Source organism: Lepus europaeus, chromosome 6 (genome assembly GCF_033115175.1).
Source record: "Lepus europaeus isolate LE1 chromosome 6, mLepTim1.pri, whole genome shotgun sequence".
NCBI lineage: Eukaryota > Metazoa > Chordata > Mammalia > Lagomorpha > Leporidae > Lepus > Lepus europaeus.
In genome coordinates, this window is record NC_084832.1 from 12,705,221 (window position 1) to 12,723,180 (window position 17,960).

The following is a 17,960-nucleotide window of genomic DNA, read 5'->3' on the forward strand; positions in this document are numbered from 1 at the left end:
CCTCATGTACTCTGCCTCATGCTATCTCTATGACTCCAATAAACCTGTTTAACCCCTCAGCTCTCTGCTAAGAAATGAAAGCTCAGATGACTTTTCTCTAAGGCCCCTTACTAAGTTAAACCACTCCACTACCACTGTGAGATTAGCACATGTGCATGACAGCCTCTGAGATTTCCTAATGGACAGGCAGTACATTCAAACAGAATAGGGAGACCAAGAAAACAGTGGCACAGGTCCCAAATATTGCTCTACTGCTCTGAGGCTACTCAACAATGACAAAAGGCTGAACTACCTACCCAGCGGACATAAAGCTAATTCATAGATTTTGTAAGTATAAATTATCTAGGTTTCTAGGGTACTCTTTAGAACAAAGACCTCAGAACATTTGGGCTCCATCTCCTATCTCCTTAGACAGGCTCATGAAAAATGGACAAAACAAACCTGGACCCACCAGAAGACAAGAGTTTCAATCCCAGAACAACTCAGAAAATGCTAAGTGGAACCGGCATTTAGCTGGCATCCAATATTGAACTGTTTGGGTTCATTTCTGGACTCTACCTTCCTGCCAATGCAGACTCTAGGGGGCAGTGGTAATGGCTCAAGTAGTTGGGTTCCTGCCACCCATGTAGAAGACCTAGATCGAGCTCCTGGCTCCCAGCTTCCAACTACAGCTTGGGCTCAGCCCAGGCCATTGCAAGCATTTGGGGAGTAAACCAGGGGATGGGTCCATGTGCATTCTCACTCTGCCTCTCGAATGATTTTTAAAAACAATTGTTAAGGCCGGCGCCGCGGCTCACTAGGCTCATCCTCCGCCTTGCGGCGCTGGCACACCGGGTTCTAGTCCCGGTCGGGGCACCGATTCTGTCCCGGTTGCCCCTCTTCCAGGCCAGCTCTCTGCTGTGGCCAGGGAGTGCAGTGGAGGATGTCCCAAGTGCTTGGGCCCTGCACCCCATGGGAGACCAGGAGAAGCACCTGGCTCCTGCCATCGGATCAGCGCGGTGCGCTGGCCGCAGCGCGCTACCGCGGCGGCCATTGGAGGGTGAACCAACGGAAAAGGAAGACCTTTCTCTCTGTCTCTCTCTCACTGTCCACTCTGCCTATCAAAAAAAAAAAAAAAAAAACAATTGTTAAGTGGTCAAGCCCTGAGCTGACTCAATGTATACTGCATTTACTTTCAGGAGATTCACAGTAACATAAAACTAAAATAAAAAACATCTACACCATACAGTTCTTTCCTTTTTTACAGACTTATTTATTTTGCAAGTCAGATTTAGAGACAGAAGGATCTTGGTTTTACCAATGCTATGCCATAACACCAGCCCCACCATATAGTTCTTAAAACCAAATCTAATGCAAACTATAAGGTTCAAGCATTGTTATATATCAAGATTCTAACTGGAATTCTCTTGTCACAAAATGTATAAGATGCATAAAATTTATAAAATGCCTTCAATCCACATGAATTATACTCTATAAATACTAAATGAAAATTTGACATTTTTATCAAAGTCTCTCAACTGCTAGTTTTTTTAAAAAAAATAAGGTTGTACTAGTTAATCTGTGGGAAACACATTAAAAATATATTCAACATTTAGTAAATATGAACACAAAATTTAAGACTCAGGTTGGGTTAAACACACAATGAAAAAAGAAACAAATGCTGAACATCTATAAAACAGTGGCTGGCACTGTGGTGTAGCAGGTAAAGCCACTGCCTGCAATGCCAGCATCCCATATGGGCACCTGTTCTAGTCCCCACTGTTCCACTTCCAATCCAGCTCTCTGCTATGGCCTGGGAAAGCAGCAGAAAATGGTCCCAGTCCTTGGGCCACTTTACCCACATGGGAGATCTAGAAGCCAAGACCTTCTGGCTCTTGGTTTCGGATTGGCCCAACTCTGGCTGTAGCGACCACTTGGGAAGTGAATCAGTGGACTGAAGATCAATTGATTATATATATATCTCTCTCTCCTCCTTTCCATCCTACCCTCTCTTCTCTACCTCCCTCCCTCTCTTTCTCTGGAACTCTGCCTTTCAAGTAAATAAATAAATCTTTATAAAACCAATGATGATGCTAGGATAATGAGTAACTGTATGGCACTAATAAAACTTAATGTAGTAGAAGATATACCACGACAGTTAACTGAGGAAAATTTGTTTTGGAAAATTTCTGTTACTATTTAAAAATACTCTGTTTTGGGTGCCGGCACGGTGGCACAGTGTGTTAAGCCATCACCTGCAATATTAACATCCCATACAAGTGCTGCTTGAGTCCCAGCTGCTCCACTTTCGATCCAGTTCCCTGCTACTGTGCCTGGGAAGGCAGCAGATGATGGCCCAAGTGCTTGGGACCTTGTCACACACATGGGAGACCTGGATGGTGTTCCAAACTTATGGTCCCAGCCTAGCCCAGCCCTCCCTGGCTGTTGCAGCCACTGGGGGGTGTGAATCATTAGATGGAAGACCCTTCTCTCACTGTCTCTCCCTCTGTAACTGTACCTTTCAAATAAATAAATAAATAATAAATTAAAAATTCAAATAAATAAAATTTTTAAAAACTTGGTTCTGAAGCTCTAACACTATATTTTAGTATCATTATGAAAGAGAAAAGCACTCAGATTATATACATGTAAATTTATAATAATGTGGCCCAAGTTTTAAAAGTTACAGATGCCCCTAATTACCCAGTAATTAGACTCAAAACCTGTAAAAGCAAGCAGAAGTGTAGCAACAGAGCAACTACTAAGGGAAAGCATTAGTCTGCGCCCCTCCCATAGCAAGTCTGAACTGGTTTGGAGTCAGCTCTATAAACACTCTGTTCATGTTTACTCCTAGCAGACTCTGATACAAATCCAAAACTGAACTGTGCAGGTTTCCCCCCCCCAAAAAAAAATCAGACTTCTGTAAAGTTACAAAAAAAAATTTCTCTTTTAAAAAAGGATTTATGAGCTACTGGTTTGAGTCCCAGCTACTCCACTTCTGATTCACCTCCCTGCTAATGGCCTGGGAAAGCAGAAGATGGCTCAAGTATTTGGGCCATTGCCATCCATGTAGGAGGCCTGGATGAAGTTCCTGGCTTCAGAAGCCTGGCTCACCTCTAGCCACTGGGGTCATGTGGGGAGTGAACCAGCAGATAGAAGATCTCTCGATCTCTTCCCCTCTCTCTGTAAACTCTGCCTCTCAAATAAATTGAATACATCAACCTTAAAAAAAGGTTGAATTATTTGCTTGAAAGACAGAATGACAGATCTTCCATCCTCTGGTTCACTTCCCAAAATGACCACAAAACAGCCAAGACTGGGGTCAGGCTGGAGCCAGGAGCCAGAAGCCAGGAACTCCATCTGGGTCTGGGCCCTTGTCTGCTGTCTTTCCAGGCACATTAGCAGGACGCTGGATTGGAAGCAGAACAGCCAAGACTTCACTAGGTGCCCCAATATAGGATGCTGGTAGCACAAATGGCAGCTTAACTCACTGTGTCAGAATATTTCTTTTTCATTCAGGGAACAGGTTAGTAGAAATCTGCTAATTTGGGCTTCTACACAGAATCTTCACGCTTGTTGTCTTTGTTAAACATAATTATAAAAGAAACTACCAAAAGCCCAGTCCAAAATTCTTTTAAGATACTTCCTAAAAACAAAAGTTCTCAGGAAAAACTTACACAACTCCCTTTACAATAACTATTTAGTATCACAGTCAAAGGGCAGGTCAAGGTGTACAAAATGACTTCCCAGTAAGATTGCCACTGTTCTCCTTCTGAATAAAAATATCTTGTACCTTCCACACATAGAAATGAAATGCCTACTAACAGTGGGCACAGGTGGCAGGACCCCAGAGACACAAGACCCAGGTCAGCTGTTAATTCCATTGCTTCACTGCTACAAGACACAGAGTCAATCACTTCTCTCTCCATTCATAAATGTAGGTGACAACAACTCCCTCATCCCTAAAAATCTGTTAAAAAGGAACAAATGAGTCTCATAAAGTGCCCCCCCCAAAAAGTTATTACACAGGAACTCAACAAACTATGCAGCAGTCCCCTAGAATGCGAATGTAGTCACTAAGCACTGTGGTCTAGACTCAGCTCTGACCTGGGTTCCTATCCTGACTCAGAAACATCCTCATCTGCAAGCTGGAGTCAAGGACAGCACTGACCGGGGTCACCGTGCTGTGATGAGGATCAAACAAAAATGTACTAAATACCTAGCACTGCAACAGGCATTGTGGCACAGTGGCTGTTGCTGCTTGGGACACCAGTCTCCCACACCAGGATGCCTTGTCCGAGTGCTGGCTCCCCAACTTCCAACCCAGTAGTCCTAATGCACACTTCAGGAGGCAGCAGATGATGGCTCAAGTACTTGGGTCTCTTCTACTGATGTAAAAACTCAGATTTAGTTTTGAGCTCCTGGATTCAGCCTGGTATCCCACATCATATTGTCAGTTAGAGTCCAGGTACCTCCATTTCCCACCCAGCATCCTGATAATACATTCCACAAGGCAGCAGTACTTGGGACCCTGCCACCCATGTGGGAGACCTAGATTGAATTCCAAGCTCCTGGCTTCAGTCTGGCCCAGCCCCAGTTATTCCAAGCATTTGGGGAAATAGCCACCAAGTCAAAGATTCTCTCTGAACATCTTTCTCTCTATGTATCACTCTGTCTTTCAAACAGACGAAGGTCAATTTTTTTTTTTCAAAAATGAACTAAATGGTACTGCTTTTAGACAAATTGGATGTCTCCAGCCATTGCAAACAGGGAAACAAAGATCTTTTTATAAGGTAAAATAGCTCCTACTTTCAAGATAGGGCATCATGTAGCAGCCAGCTGGTAATTTCACTTAGTAATGTTCTTAAAAGGTTTTTGTTTTTGTTTGTTTGTTTTTGACAGGTAGAGTGGACAGTGAGAGAGAGAGAGAGAGAGAGAGAAAGGTCTTCCTTTGCCGTTGGTTCACCCTCCAATGGCCGCCGCGCTGCGGCCAGTGCACCGCGCTGATCCAAAGGCAGGAGCCAGGTGCTTCTCCTGGTTTCCCATGCGGGTGCAGGGCCCAAGCACTTGGGCCATCTTCCACTGCACTCCCTAGCCACAGCAGAGAGCTGGCCTGGAAGAGGGACAACCGGGACTAGAACCCAGTGTGCCGGTGCCGCAGGCAGAGGATTAGCCTATTGAGCCACGGTGCCGGCCCAAAAGAAAAGTTTAATCACTATATTTTGCCCAAACCAAGCCTGCTAACGTTGTTAATATACCCACAGTATCATTCAGGTGAACAATTCTGTGGACAAGCTAATTCTCTATCAGCTTGTATTCTGCTTACAAGAAGAAACCGATTGCAAACTGTTGAAATCCTTACTTAGTATAGAGCTGGTCTTCTGTATACAAAGTTAATTAAAAATGAACCTTAATGAAGAATGAGATGGGAGAGGGAGTAGGAGGTGGGATGGGAGTAGGGGTCAGAGGGTGGGAATGGAGGGAAGAACCACTACATTCCTAAAAGCTGTACATATGAAATTTGTATTCATTAAATAAAAGCCTTCTAAAAAAGAAGAAACTGATCGTTCCAAGCATGCGTTAGCAAAGCTGTGACAGCTGGCAGCTCTTACCCAGGTCAAAGTCAACCCTGGCAAATGCTGCATCTCCAGCCCTTCCAATGTCCTCGCTTCCCTGTTTCCTGACCCGGAGTGCCAAAGTACCAGCTGAGCGTTTCAGAATTTTAACAGACTTAAGTGATCCTTTAAGGGACTGTCTTCACTGAAGACCCCAGGGAAGTCAGGCACTTCCACCTCCACACAACTTCTTTTTTCAACACACTTTGCATAGTCTTCAGGACCTAGAGTGCCATCCCCAGGTCCACTGTCTGAACACTTCACAGGAAGAGTACCTGGGAGACATGGTGACATCACAAGATTCCCCAGGCCCTGCCTTCACACTAAGGTAGAGCACCAGGAAGCCTCATCTCCAACCCAGCCAGTCTGCTGGGGCCACTCATTCCCCAGCTGCGGGGCTGGTGCTGCACAGCTCCTCGCCTTGACCATTTCCTCAACCACACAGCAGTTCTCCATCAAGCCTGAAAGGCAAGGACTAACCCAGGGTTCAAAAGGCATCTCCTCATGGTGGGGCCAACCCAGCTGCACGATCTGTCCAATGTGGCAGGCAGCCACCAGCCATCCGAGGATACTGAGCCCTTGAAATGGGACTCAGTCAAATTTAAAGGTGATCAAGAGTAAACTACACACCAGACTTTGAAGACTTAGTATCAAAAAAAGGCAAAGACTTCACTGGCAAATATTTACATTTTACATGTTGAGATAATATTTTTAACATATTGGGTTAAATAAAATGTTAATTTTGCATCTTTTTTTTTTCTTTTTTACAGGCAGAGTGGATAGTGAGAGAGAGAGACAGAGAGGAAGGTCTTCCTTTGCCGTTGGTTCACCTTCCAATGGCCGCTGCGGCCAGCGCATCTCGCTGATCCAAAGCCAGGAGCCAGGTGCTTCTCCTGGTCTCCCTTGCGGGTGCAGGGCCCAAGCACTTGGGCCATCTTCCACTGCACTCCCTAGCCACAGCAGAGAGCTGGCCTGGAAGAGGGGAAACTGGGATAGAATCCGGGACTAGAACCCAGTGTGCCGGCGCTGCAAGGGGGAGGATTAGCCTGTTAAGCCACGGCGCTGGCCTAATTTCGCATCTTTTTACCTTCTGAACATGAGTCTACAAAATAACATTTGCAGTTCACCATATACAATGTTTCTGCTTCACACGGATAATTAGACTACTCTGCACCAGCATAACCTAGAGGGCTGAGGGCTTGTTGAAACACAGGTGCTGGGCTCCACCCTCCACCTTCTGGCCCTAAAGGCCTGGGGTATGGCTGGACAAAGTGCATCTCCAACATGTTCCCAAACAGGGCTGCTGCGGCTGCTTGCCAATACTGGAGTGCCCCCCACCTCAGATTTAGAGCGGCCCTGTGGGGAAAGACTGAAGCCGGACTCCGGCTGGGGTGCCCCTTTCCTTTGCTTTCTCCCCGGCCTTGTCCTACTTCTTTCACTCTTCTTGGCCACTCCCTGCACAAAAGCCTTTCTCAGGCTCTGCTACCAGGGAACCTGGCCATCTTCCCTCCATAGGACAAAGGAGTTGTTTCACACAACTCCCCTCTATAGGAGTTGTTTCACACAACTCAAACCTTCACAAAGTGCCAGGATTCACAGCAACTACCAGAAGGGAAATACCCATGCAGTTTTTGTAAAATGAGTATTAAGGAAATTGTCCTTCGGATTGCTAGCCGCCCTGATAATCCTATAATGTATTCTATCCCACTTCAAGTCCTGTTTATCCTTTATGTTATTATGTTTATTCTTTATGTTACACAAGAAGAGTCAAATAGCCTACTGCTCTCCTCTTATCCATGCCTGCTATGAAGATCAAGCTAGTTTTTATGACCTTCTTTTTACTACTAAGGTTAATACACTATGATAAGGGTATTATGGTTCACTATGTCATATTCTCATCATATTGCTATTCCCAAATTATCATCATTTTGAATTAAAGAATCTCCTTCTCTGTTATTTAGGCTGACAGCCATTATCCTATTATTTTTTCCTATGGCACACTCACTACTCTTTGAACCTTCCTATTTACAGGAACACTATCAATGCACACTATCAGTGTCCTCTTCACACAGAACCACAGTGATGGCAGAGGTGCTCCCTAAACAGTGTCTGGAATGCAGCAGGTGTAACAGGGTTGGATGGTGGCCCTCACGATGATGTGTGCATGTCCTAGAACCTGCAAAAAGGGGTCTTTGTAGATATAATGAAGTGAAGGATCTCAAGATGAGATCACCCTGGATCCTGCCATGGCCCTGAATCCAATGACAACACAGCTTTTGTAATAGAAAGACAAGAAGACATACAAGGAGGAGGAAGAAGAGGCCACGTGAAGACACAGGAAGAGCCTGCAGTGCTGCCACCAGAAGCCAAACCTCAGGATCCCCGAGGCAAGCAAAGATGCTCCCCTATCGCCTTCAGAGGGAGCATGGCCCCACCGACACCTTGACTTCAAGCTCACCCACTCCAGAATGCCACGAACTCCTCTTGCCTTACACCACCAGGTTTAGGGTGCAAGCAGCCTTCCAGCTCCTTGCTAATGTGCTGGGGAAACAGCAGATGATGGCCCAAGTACCTGGGCCCCTGCCACCCACGTGGGCGACCTGCATGGAGTCTGGCCCAGCCCTGGATGTTTCGGCCCTTTGGGGAGTAAACAGTGGATGGAAGATATCTCTTTCTCTCTGCCTCTCTCTATAAATCCTTCTGCCTTGCAAATAAATAAATCTTAAAAGAAAAAAGTTTCCAGAATAAAGAATACCATGGAAAGTATGCCACATGCATGATGTATTACTTTTCCTGAATAAATTTACAAGTCTGTTTCTTCCAACATTTTTGAAATTCTCTTTTACTTTGGTCTTCTTTTATTGGTCCCATTACAGTCTGTGGTTTTTTTTATGAAAATGTCAGTGGACATTTAAAATAAATTTTTAAAAAACTAATGTTTTTAAATCACTCAATACCTTATCTTTCAAAAAAAAAAAAGGTGTAGTTCTGCTTTAACCATTGAAGCTTATCTTCACACAAAAGCAACGATTTGGCACAGGACACTTTGCTGTGCTATGAAATTATTCTCTTTAAAGAACAATGGTCTTCTCAATCATTCATCAATCTTTATTTTTATTCCTTGACCTCTTTGCACTTGGGACCCAGTGAGGGGACATGCTGTCATTTTTTCTGGTCTCCTCAGTACATACCATGATGCTTGGGGCTTACAAGACACTCTGCCAACACTTTTTGAGCAATGGGAGCTAGATCTCTACTTGAATGAGGGACTACAAATGACTTCTAAAGTTCTTCCCCTTGTTGAGTAATACTATATTATACTGGCTCCTCTCAAACCATTCATTTAAACCCTATTATCTCTTCTTTCAAACCCTAATTTAAGACTACAGGATGGAGTATTTATTCAATTAAATATTAACGCACTCACTACATCATTCAGGACTCAAAAAATAAATCTTTTTCAAGAAAAAAAAAAAAAGGTCACTATTGGAGCCAGCATTGTGAAATATTATGAAATAGAGGGTACAGCTGCCGCCTGCAGCACCAGCATCCCACATGGGCACTGGTTCAAGCCCCGGTTACTCCACTTCAGATCCAATTCCCTGTTAATGTGCCTGGAAAGGCAGTGGAAGATGGCCCAAATGTTTGGGACTCTGCCACACACATGGGAGACCTAGAAGAAGCTCCTGGCTTTGGCCTGGAACAGGGCTAGCTATTGCAGCTATCTGGTGAGTGAACCAGGGGATGAAAAATTCTCTTTCTCTCTCTCTCTCTCTCTCTCCTTCTCTCTGTAACTCTTCCTTTCAAATAAATGTTAAAAAAAAAAAAGTCATCATCTTTCTCCCCATTTAGCAAAGAGCTATAGAAGTTTTTTGGTTTTTTTTTGTTTGTTTGTTTTTGACAGGCAGAGTGGACAGTGAGAGAGAGAGACAGAGAGAAAGGTCTTCCTTTTGCCGTTGGTTCACCCTCCAATGGCCACCGTGCTGATCCGAAGCCAGGAGCCAGGTGCTTCTCCTGGTCTCCCATGGGGTGCAGGGCCCAAGCACTTGGGACATCCTCCACTGCACTCCCTGGCCACAGCGGAGAGCTGGCCTGGAAGAGGGGCAACCGGGACAGGATCGGTGCCCTGACCGGGACTAGAACCCGGTGTGCCGGCGCCGCAAGGCGGAGGATTAGCCTAGTGAGCCGCGGCGCCGGCCTAAGAGCTGTAGAAGCTTTTATCTCAGTTCTAAACCTCTTAACAGAAAGAAATCCAAAAAATAGACAGATAAATTCACAAATATCTGTAAATATTTTTATTTTTATAGTTTTTTAAATGTATATTTATTTGAAGAGACAGAGTGAGAGAGAGAGAAGTGCCTCCCATGCCTCTGGTTCATTCCCTAAATGTCCACAATAGCAGGTGATGGGCTACACTGAAGCCAGGAGTCAGGAACTCCATCCAGGTCTCTTATATGGGTAGGAAGAACTCAAGTGTTGCAGCCATCATCTGCTGCCTCCCAGTGTACACATCAGCAGGACGCTGGATCAGAAGTAGAGACCATGGGGACACACATCATGGTGTAACAGGTTAAGCCACCGCCTATAACACCAGTATCCCATAAGAGTGCCAGTTTGAGTCACAGCTACTACACTGCTGATCCAGCTCCCTGCTAACGTGTCTGGGAAAGCAGCAGAGGATGGCCCAAGAGCTTGGGCCCAAGTCACCCAAGTGGGAACCCAGATGAAGCTCCTGGCTCCGGCCTGGCCCAGCCCCAGTGCATGCGGCTATTTGGGGACTGATGCAGCAGATGGAAAATCTCTTTTCTCCCTCTCTCTCCCTCTCTCTTTCAAATAAATAAAATAAATCTTAAAAAAAAAAAGTAGAGACAGAACTGGAACCCAGGCATTCTGATAGGAGATGCAGGGTTAACAACTGCACCAAACACCCGTCCCCATAAGCATTTTTTACACCAGAAACTGATTTGTCTAATCATCTTAGAAGTGTTTTTTCCCAAATGATTTGTCAGAAATTTGCCAGTATGTTGGAAACATTTACCTCTGGGCAATTCTGAAGCACTAAGGCAAGCTTAAACATTCTTTTCCATGCATACTGATATAAAACCAAATCAAAGATCTCACAGAACCTACAGCTTAAGCACCACACAATGAAACCATAATGCAAGGGAGAGATGATCTGTAATTGGAAAAGCAAGACTTTGGAATTATATTATCCAAGGTTAAAATTCTACCTCAGCCAATTGTGTACTTAAATTACTTAACCGCTCTGAGTTTTGTTTCCTCTTCTGTAAATTGGGATTTTTCACCTCGTTCTACATGAATTTAAACATATATATATATATATATATATGGAAACTAAGGAATACAAAGGTGTAGCAAAGTGTAGCAATTACCATAAAACCAACATCTTGGAGCCAATGAATGTACGCAAAATTTAAAAACTGGGTTTTTAAACGGAATGTGTTAAGAAGCTGATACACACAACAATAAAGTCTAAAGGGTGAACTCTACAAATACCCTAATAATAATTTTTTAAAAATCTGCTAACTGGGCCAGCACCGTGGCTCACTAGGCTAATCCTCCGCCTTGCGGTGCCAGCACACCAGGTTCTAGTCCCGGGCGGGGCACCGGATTCTGTCCTGGTTGCCCCTCTTCCAGGCCAGCTCTCTGCTTTGGCCAGGGAGTGCAGTGGAGGATGTCCCAAGTCCTTGGGCCCTGCACCCCATGGGAGACCAGGAGAAGCACCTGGCTCCTGCCATCGGATCAGCGCGGTGTGCAGGCCACAGCGCGCCAGCCGCAGCGGCCATTGGAGGGTGAACCAACGGCAAAAAGGAAGACCTTTCTCTCTGTCTGTCTCTCTCACTGTCCACTCTGCCTGTCAAAAAAATTTAAAAAAAAAAAAAAAATCTGCTAACTGGCTAAAACAAAGGCCAGGATTCTCTGACTGGAGTCTAGGGTTAGCTGTCTGCTTTCCAACCAACCAAAAGGTTTGCAGAGGTGGAGGGAAGGATGGGAGGGATTAAAATCTTCAAAAGCCTCTGCTTCAAACAGACTCAGGGGAGCACATTTCAAGTTCATGCAGGGGAGCATGGAGGGAAGCAGCAGCTCGAGTTCCACTGCAGCAACACTGAACTTGAGCAGCGCTTCCCCCTCAAGGAGGAATTCTCTGCTGGCACAAACATAATGCTACGCTATTGTCAAGCATTCAGTACCTATTGTGTCAACATTGTCCACAGAACACTGAAGCAGACAAAGTATAGTCTCTGCTGGTACATTAACTGGAAGAAAACAGGTAAGGAAACATCAAAGCTTATATATTACAAGGTAAGTGTTTAGCAGCAAGTACAGTAACAACTTTCCTCTCTCTCTCTCAGCCTCTCCAATCTAAAATGTCAGTGTCATCCCTCCCACCTCTGGCATCAATAGCTCCCAACAGCGTTAAGATAAACACCAAACCTCAAAACAGGATTGACAACGTCCACCATGGTCTGATTCCTGCTTCCCTCTCTGGCACCTTCTCATCTCTGCACCAGGGACTCAGCAGGCTCTTCTCAGATCTTCTAACCTGTCATTCCCTCTGGCCACAGGACCTTTGTATGTATTGTTCTCTCTCACATAACATTCATCTATCTTTGCCTCCTTCAAAACAGATCTCAATTCTCACTTCCAAAAGAAAACACTCCCTTACCTTATGCAGTATGGTATGATTGAGAGCTCAGGTCCTGGAGTTCCGAATCTTAGGTGTGCACTTGCACGCTCTATAGCTTTGAGCAAGTCACACAGCATTTTCTGCTTCACTTTCCTCTTCTGCTAGCAGAGCATACACGGCTGTAAGGACTACATAAAATATTTCCAGAAAAGCCACAGAGCAGTATCTACTACACAGAGTTCCAAATCGTCTTGACTTGGTCAAATCCCTCTACTTTGTTACAACATCAGGACCTCTCCCCTACACTTATTTGTTTCTCCTGAGTAGACTACAATTTGTGACAGCAGAAATCCCTAGAGCTGGAACACAGGAGGCATTTAACAAAGATTTACTGGGGCAGGGAAAACAGCTGAACAAGAAGCTGAAGTCCAGCAAAGGGACCAGTCCTATACACAAAGCCTCCTGTGTATGAGTCCAATGTCCAAGCCTTTCCACTACACTGCGCCGTCTCCTTATGAACACATTATGTGTCTTACAACTACAAGGGATGTGGCCAACAAAGATTGAAAGATCACAGAGTGGGTTGGGCACTGTGGCAACAGCTGGTCAGGCCACTGCTTAGAACACCCACATCACCTATCAGAGTGCCAACTGCAGAGCCGGCCACTCTGCTTCTGAGCCTTCTTCGTAATAAAGCATCCTTGGAGGCAGCAGTCAATGGCACAAGTGCGTGGGCCACCTCCCAGGCAGGAGATCCAGAGGGAGTTTCACAATCTTGGCTTCCACCTGGCCCAGCCCTGGCTATTACAGGCATTTGGGAGTGAACCAATAAATGGAAGATTTTCTCTATGTCTGCTTTTCAAACAGATAAACTTATTTTAAGTTCACAGAAAAAAATATTTTTAAAAGATTACAGAATGATAAATATTAAAAATCAAAAATCTTAAGACCATCAAAGGAGGATGTACTTTTCTCTGAAGGGAGGAGAGAACTTCCACTTTGCTTATGGCCTTGTCTAAATACTAATGGAGATTGTAGATTTAAAAGGCTTCCATTGCCTAGGAAGCTCATGTCAAGAGCCTCAGGTGGTCACTGACACCATACATAAGAGTGTTAATTGCTAAATTAACAACAGGAGTCACTGTGCACTTCCCATATATAGGCTCTCTGTCCTCAATGAGTTATGAGAATTAACTGTAAAACTTGTTCTCAAATAGTTTGTGTGTGTGCATGTGTGTGTGCAAATTGTTGAAATCTATTAACATAGTCGGTCTTCTGTGTATAAAGTTAATTGAAAATGAATCTTAATAGAGAAAGGGACTGGGAATGTGAGAGGGAGGTGGGGTGCAAGTGGGGCTGGGAGGGCGGGTATGGTGGGAAGAATCAGTATATTTCTAAAGCTGTACTTATGAAATTTGTACTCCATAAATAAAAGGTTTCTTTAAGGGGGAAAAACCACCGTGTGCCAACAGAGAACAGCAAGAGCATTCAGAAGCTAACGCCAAGGACACACAGGTGCAGGTGACTTCACTCTCCCTCTTCACTCTGCCCAGCTGGGCCTCAGCTCCCTCCTCTCTGAACAGCAGCTGGGGGCAGATCATCCCCAAAGTGTCTTCCAGTTCTAAATTTCAGAGACAGCAATTCATGTTATGCTGCCTTTTTTTTTTTTTTTTAAGAGTTTTCTGTTTTTTCTTCAGAAGTTTAACAAGTACACTGAGCCAGCTGGCAGGTGTTCAGGACGCCTTCACTTTTAAAGAACTTGTTCAAGTGACTTAATAAGCTCAGTTAATAAAGCAGGTTAGGCAGTCTATGCTCAGAAATTACTAGACTTCACAAGTAAGGAACAGAGTCAACAGGCGCACACGAACGCTCCAGCAGGCAAGGCAAGCAGCCAGGCACCTGGGTCATGCAGAACACAGTAGATGTGTTTAGAATCCGGCTAACCACCACGCAGAAAAGAAAAATAAACTCGCAGGGCACAGTCACACACAGTAGGACGCGGTGTCAGGGACTAAGGCGGGCGTAGACCGCACTGGCATCCCTGACTCCTCACAGCACTTCCAAAGCCCAGACACACTCACCACGCTACTGCCGCGCCGCACAGACACCCGGAAAGCGCGCGGGCACACGACCGCCCCAGGCCAGCAGCCGCACGCCGGCCCGGCAGGGCAGGGAGCCGCCGGCTGCCAGCCTCCGCTAGGCCGCTGCGCTCCGGGATCCTCGCGGGCCACGGGGGATGCCCCCTCGGCCCGCCCTAGCGTGGACCCCGGGGGGCGGCGCGAGGGCAGGGCGCGCGCTGCGGCAGAGTCCGGGCCGCGGACACGGGTGTCCCCAGGCGCCGCCGGGGCAGCGGGACGCAGCCGGCGCTGCCCGCTCCCCGACCGCTGAGGAGCTGTGTGACCAGGAAGCCCAGGGAGCCAGGCCGCCGGAGCCCCGCCGCGGCTCACCTTCAGGGTCCTCAGAGCCGCGCTTCGCATCAGCTGCTGCGGCTGCAGCCTCCCACGCCGCCCAGCCGTAACCAGCGCTACTGCCCCTACCCACAGCCCCGCCATTGCAACCCCGGCGGACCTGCGCTCGGCTGACCTCTGACCCCGCCGAGGGGGCGGAGAAGGGGAGCGCCTGGGCTCCGGCCAATCACGAGCCGAAGACCCTAAGCCCCGCCCCCTGCCGCCCGGGGAGAGGGAGCCGAGAGGGTCGAGCGGAAGCGCCGAGGCTGGGAACCAGGTTGGGAGCCAGGCTGAGCCGGGGCGAGCTAGGACCTGAGGGAGCCGGAGGGCGGGCCGATGCGTTCGGCCTGAGTCCAGCCACAGGCCGCTGACCCGAGCCGACCCCGGGAATGGGAACGGCAGCCTGCTCGGGGCGAAGCCGGCTCTGTCCCGGCGGCCGCTTGCAGCCCAGGCGCAGCCGTGCCCTGAACGTCCGTGACTCCCCTGAGGTCGGGCCGCCCCGCGGCCGTGACAATTGATTCCTAAACATCGAACCGAGGGAACGTGGAGAACATAAAAAAAGTTCTCGGTCTAGAAATCCGATCCGAGCTCACCTCTTCTTAGTCCAAGCTGGAATCCGTGTTAGCGCAGCCACTAAGCCGGCTCTTGGGCTGGCTGCCTCCAATTCTGTGCTGTTCAGCTCTGCAAGACCCCGGCAGCTGACGCAGTATAAGCTAGAGAGAGCCACTCAGCTAGTAAGTGTTTAAACCAGGGCTGGAGCTCAAGTCTGCCTTCAGTGTTCCTGAACCAGGCACTTGTTTCGTTTTATCTTTTTGTTATTCTGTGTTAATTTTCAAAAACAAGACATAAAATAGCATTGTGATAACCCAGGCACCCCTCGGTTTCATTTTGTCACTCCTCTTTCACTTATTCCTCCACCCCACCCCACCCCACCCCCTTTTTTAAGCTTTATTTTCACTTATTTGAAAGGGAGAGAGACAAGAAAAAGAGGGAGAGCCAGAGAGAGACCTTCCATACACTGATTCACTACCCAGAGGGCCACGATGGCTAGAGCTGGGCCAGGCTGAAACCGGGAACCCAGAACTCCAGGTGTCCTATGTGGGCGGCAAGGGCCCAGACACTTTGGGCCTTCCTCGGCTACTTTCCCAGGCTCATTAGCAAAGAGCTGAATCAGAAACGGAGCAAGATGGATTTGAACCTGCAGTCCAATATGAAATGCCGGGACTGCAAGCAGTGGCTTAACACACTGCACAGGCCTCCTCGTTTACCCCTTTTATTTATTTATTTATTTTTGCTAGAGTATTGAAAGCAAATCTCAGCCATCAGATCATCTCACTGATAAATATTACAGTATACAGAGTTCTGCTCTGAAGTGCTGTGCATCTCTTAAAGTCACCTTGTGACTGGCTCTGTGGTGCAGTAGATTAATCCTCCGCCTGCAGCGCCAGCGTCCCATATGGGCACCAGTTCTAGTCCCAGTTGCTCCTCTTCCCATCCAGCTCTCTGCTATGGCCTGGGAAAGCAGTAGAAGATGGCTCAACTCCTTGGACCCCTACACCCACGTGGGAGACCAGGAAGAAGCACCCGGCTCCTGGCTTCGGATCTGTGCAGCTCCGGCCATTGCAGCTATTTGGGGAGTGAACCAGCAGAAGGAAGACCTTTCTCTCTGTCTCTCCCTCTCACTGTCTGTAACTCTACCTCTCAAATAAATTTAAACAAAATCTTCAGGGACATCCTTAGTTTGTTTTCAATACTTTTTTTTAAGATTTATTTTATTAATTTGAAAGTCAGAGTTAGAGAGAGGAAGAGAGACAGAGAGAGATTAGATAGAGCTTCCATCCAATGGTTCACTCCTCAAATGGCTGCAATGGCTGGAGCTGGGCCGATCTGAAGTCAGGAGTCAGGAGCTTCATCCTGATCTCCCACATAGGAGGTAGGTGCCCAAACACTTGTGCCATCTTCCACCGCTTTCCCAGGCCACTGGAAGGGAGCTATATGGGAGGTGGAATAGCCGGGACACAAATAGGCACCCATATGGGATGCTGGCATTGCAGTTTTATCCACTACACCACAACACAGGCCCTTAAATGGTGTCATTTTCTTTTATCATCTTTTCATTGAAAGGCACTTATAGAAGAAACTGTTTTGCCTCATAATATCCATTCTCTGTTCATTTCTTTTTAAGAGTATTCCTGAATTTAGTGTGGCACATGGCCATCCAAAGGCTGCAGTATGCAGTCCTCCCATATAAGAAGGAGTGGCCATATGACCAGGGTCTAGCTTGGAATGGAAGGACTGCCCTTAAAAAACAGTAAGTGTGCCACCTACGTCATCTCTCCTTCCTAGTGGAAGACACATTGTTAGGGGCTGGAGCAGCTGTCTTCATCATAGATGAAAATGAAGCAGTAAGATATGAGGAGGTGGGGCTGGTGCCTGCTGTGCAGGCATCAAGTCCCAGCTGTTCCAATTCCAATCCAGCTCTCTGCTGTGGCCCGGGAGGGCGGTGGAAGATGGCCCAAGATGGGCATCTGCATCTGCATGGGAGACCCGGAAGAAGCTCCTGGCTCCTGGCTTCAGACAGGCACAGCTCCGGCCATTGTGGCCCATCTGGGGAGTGAACCAGCAAATGGAAGACCTCCCTCTCTCTCTCTCTCTGCCTCTCCTTTTCTATGTAACTCTGACTTTCAAATAAAAATAAATAAATAAATAAATAAAATTTTAAAAAAGAAGATGATGACCCAAGACCTTGGGCCCTTGCACCTGTGTGGGAGACCTGGAAGAAGTTTCTGGCTCTAGGCTTTGGATGAGCCCAGCTCCAGCCATTGCAGCCATCTGGGGAGTGAACCAGCGGATGGAAGACCTCTCTCACTCTCTCATAAATAAATGAATGAGTCTTTTAAAAAGTCTATCAAAAAGGTATTTAAGAAGGCAAAACAGTACACAAAGAACCTTTATGGACCTGACACTGTGCAGATGCTGTAGTAGCCAGCCCTGGAATATTAGCTTCAGGTTTTTCTGCAAAATAGAAAAACACTGTATCTCAGTTCACTTACTGTGTTTTGTTCTGTTTTGTTTTGCTTTTGTTACAGCATCCAAATGTATACCCTAACTAAAAAAGCACTTATATTCCTGTCTTTCTCAGGTGCAGTCTAGGTTGTAAGGGAGCTGAGTACAGGTGTGGCAGGCACAGGCCCTCCAAACCCGTTCCCCTTTGGCATGAATTCTCCTGCACACCCTTATCATCGATGTGTCCGGACTTCCTTTACAGGT

The 17,960-nt window shown here is 46.7% G+C and overlaps 1 protein-coding gene across 1 annotated transcript in view; it reads right to left on the reverse strand.

Moving 5' to 3' along the window:
- Positions 1 to 14,814, reverse strand: part of PCCA (propionyl-CoA carboxylase subunit alpha) — a 433,859-nt gene extending 419,045 nt beyond the window's left edge. Inside the window, exon 1 of the mRNA XM_062193969.1 lies at positions 14,691 to 14,814. Within this exon, the coding sequence (XP_062049953.1) occupies positions 14,691 to 14,795 (105 nt within the window). The 5' untranslated portion in view covers positions 14,796 to 14,814. The remainder of the gene's footprint in view (positions 1 to 14,690) is intronic.
- Positions 14,815 to 17,960: the final 3,146 nt, after the last annotated feature.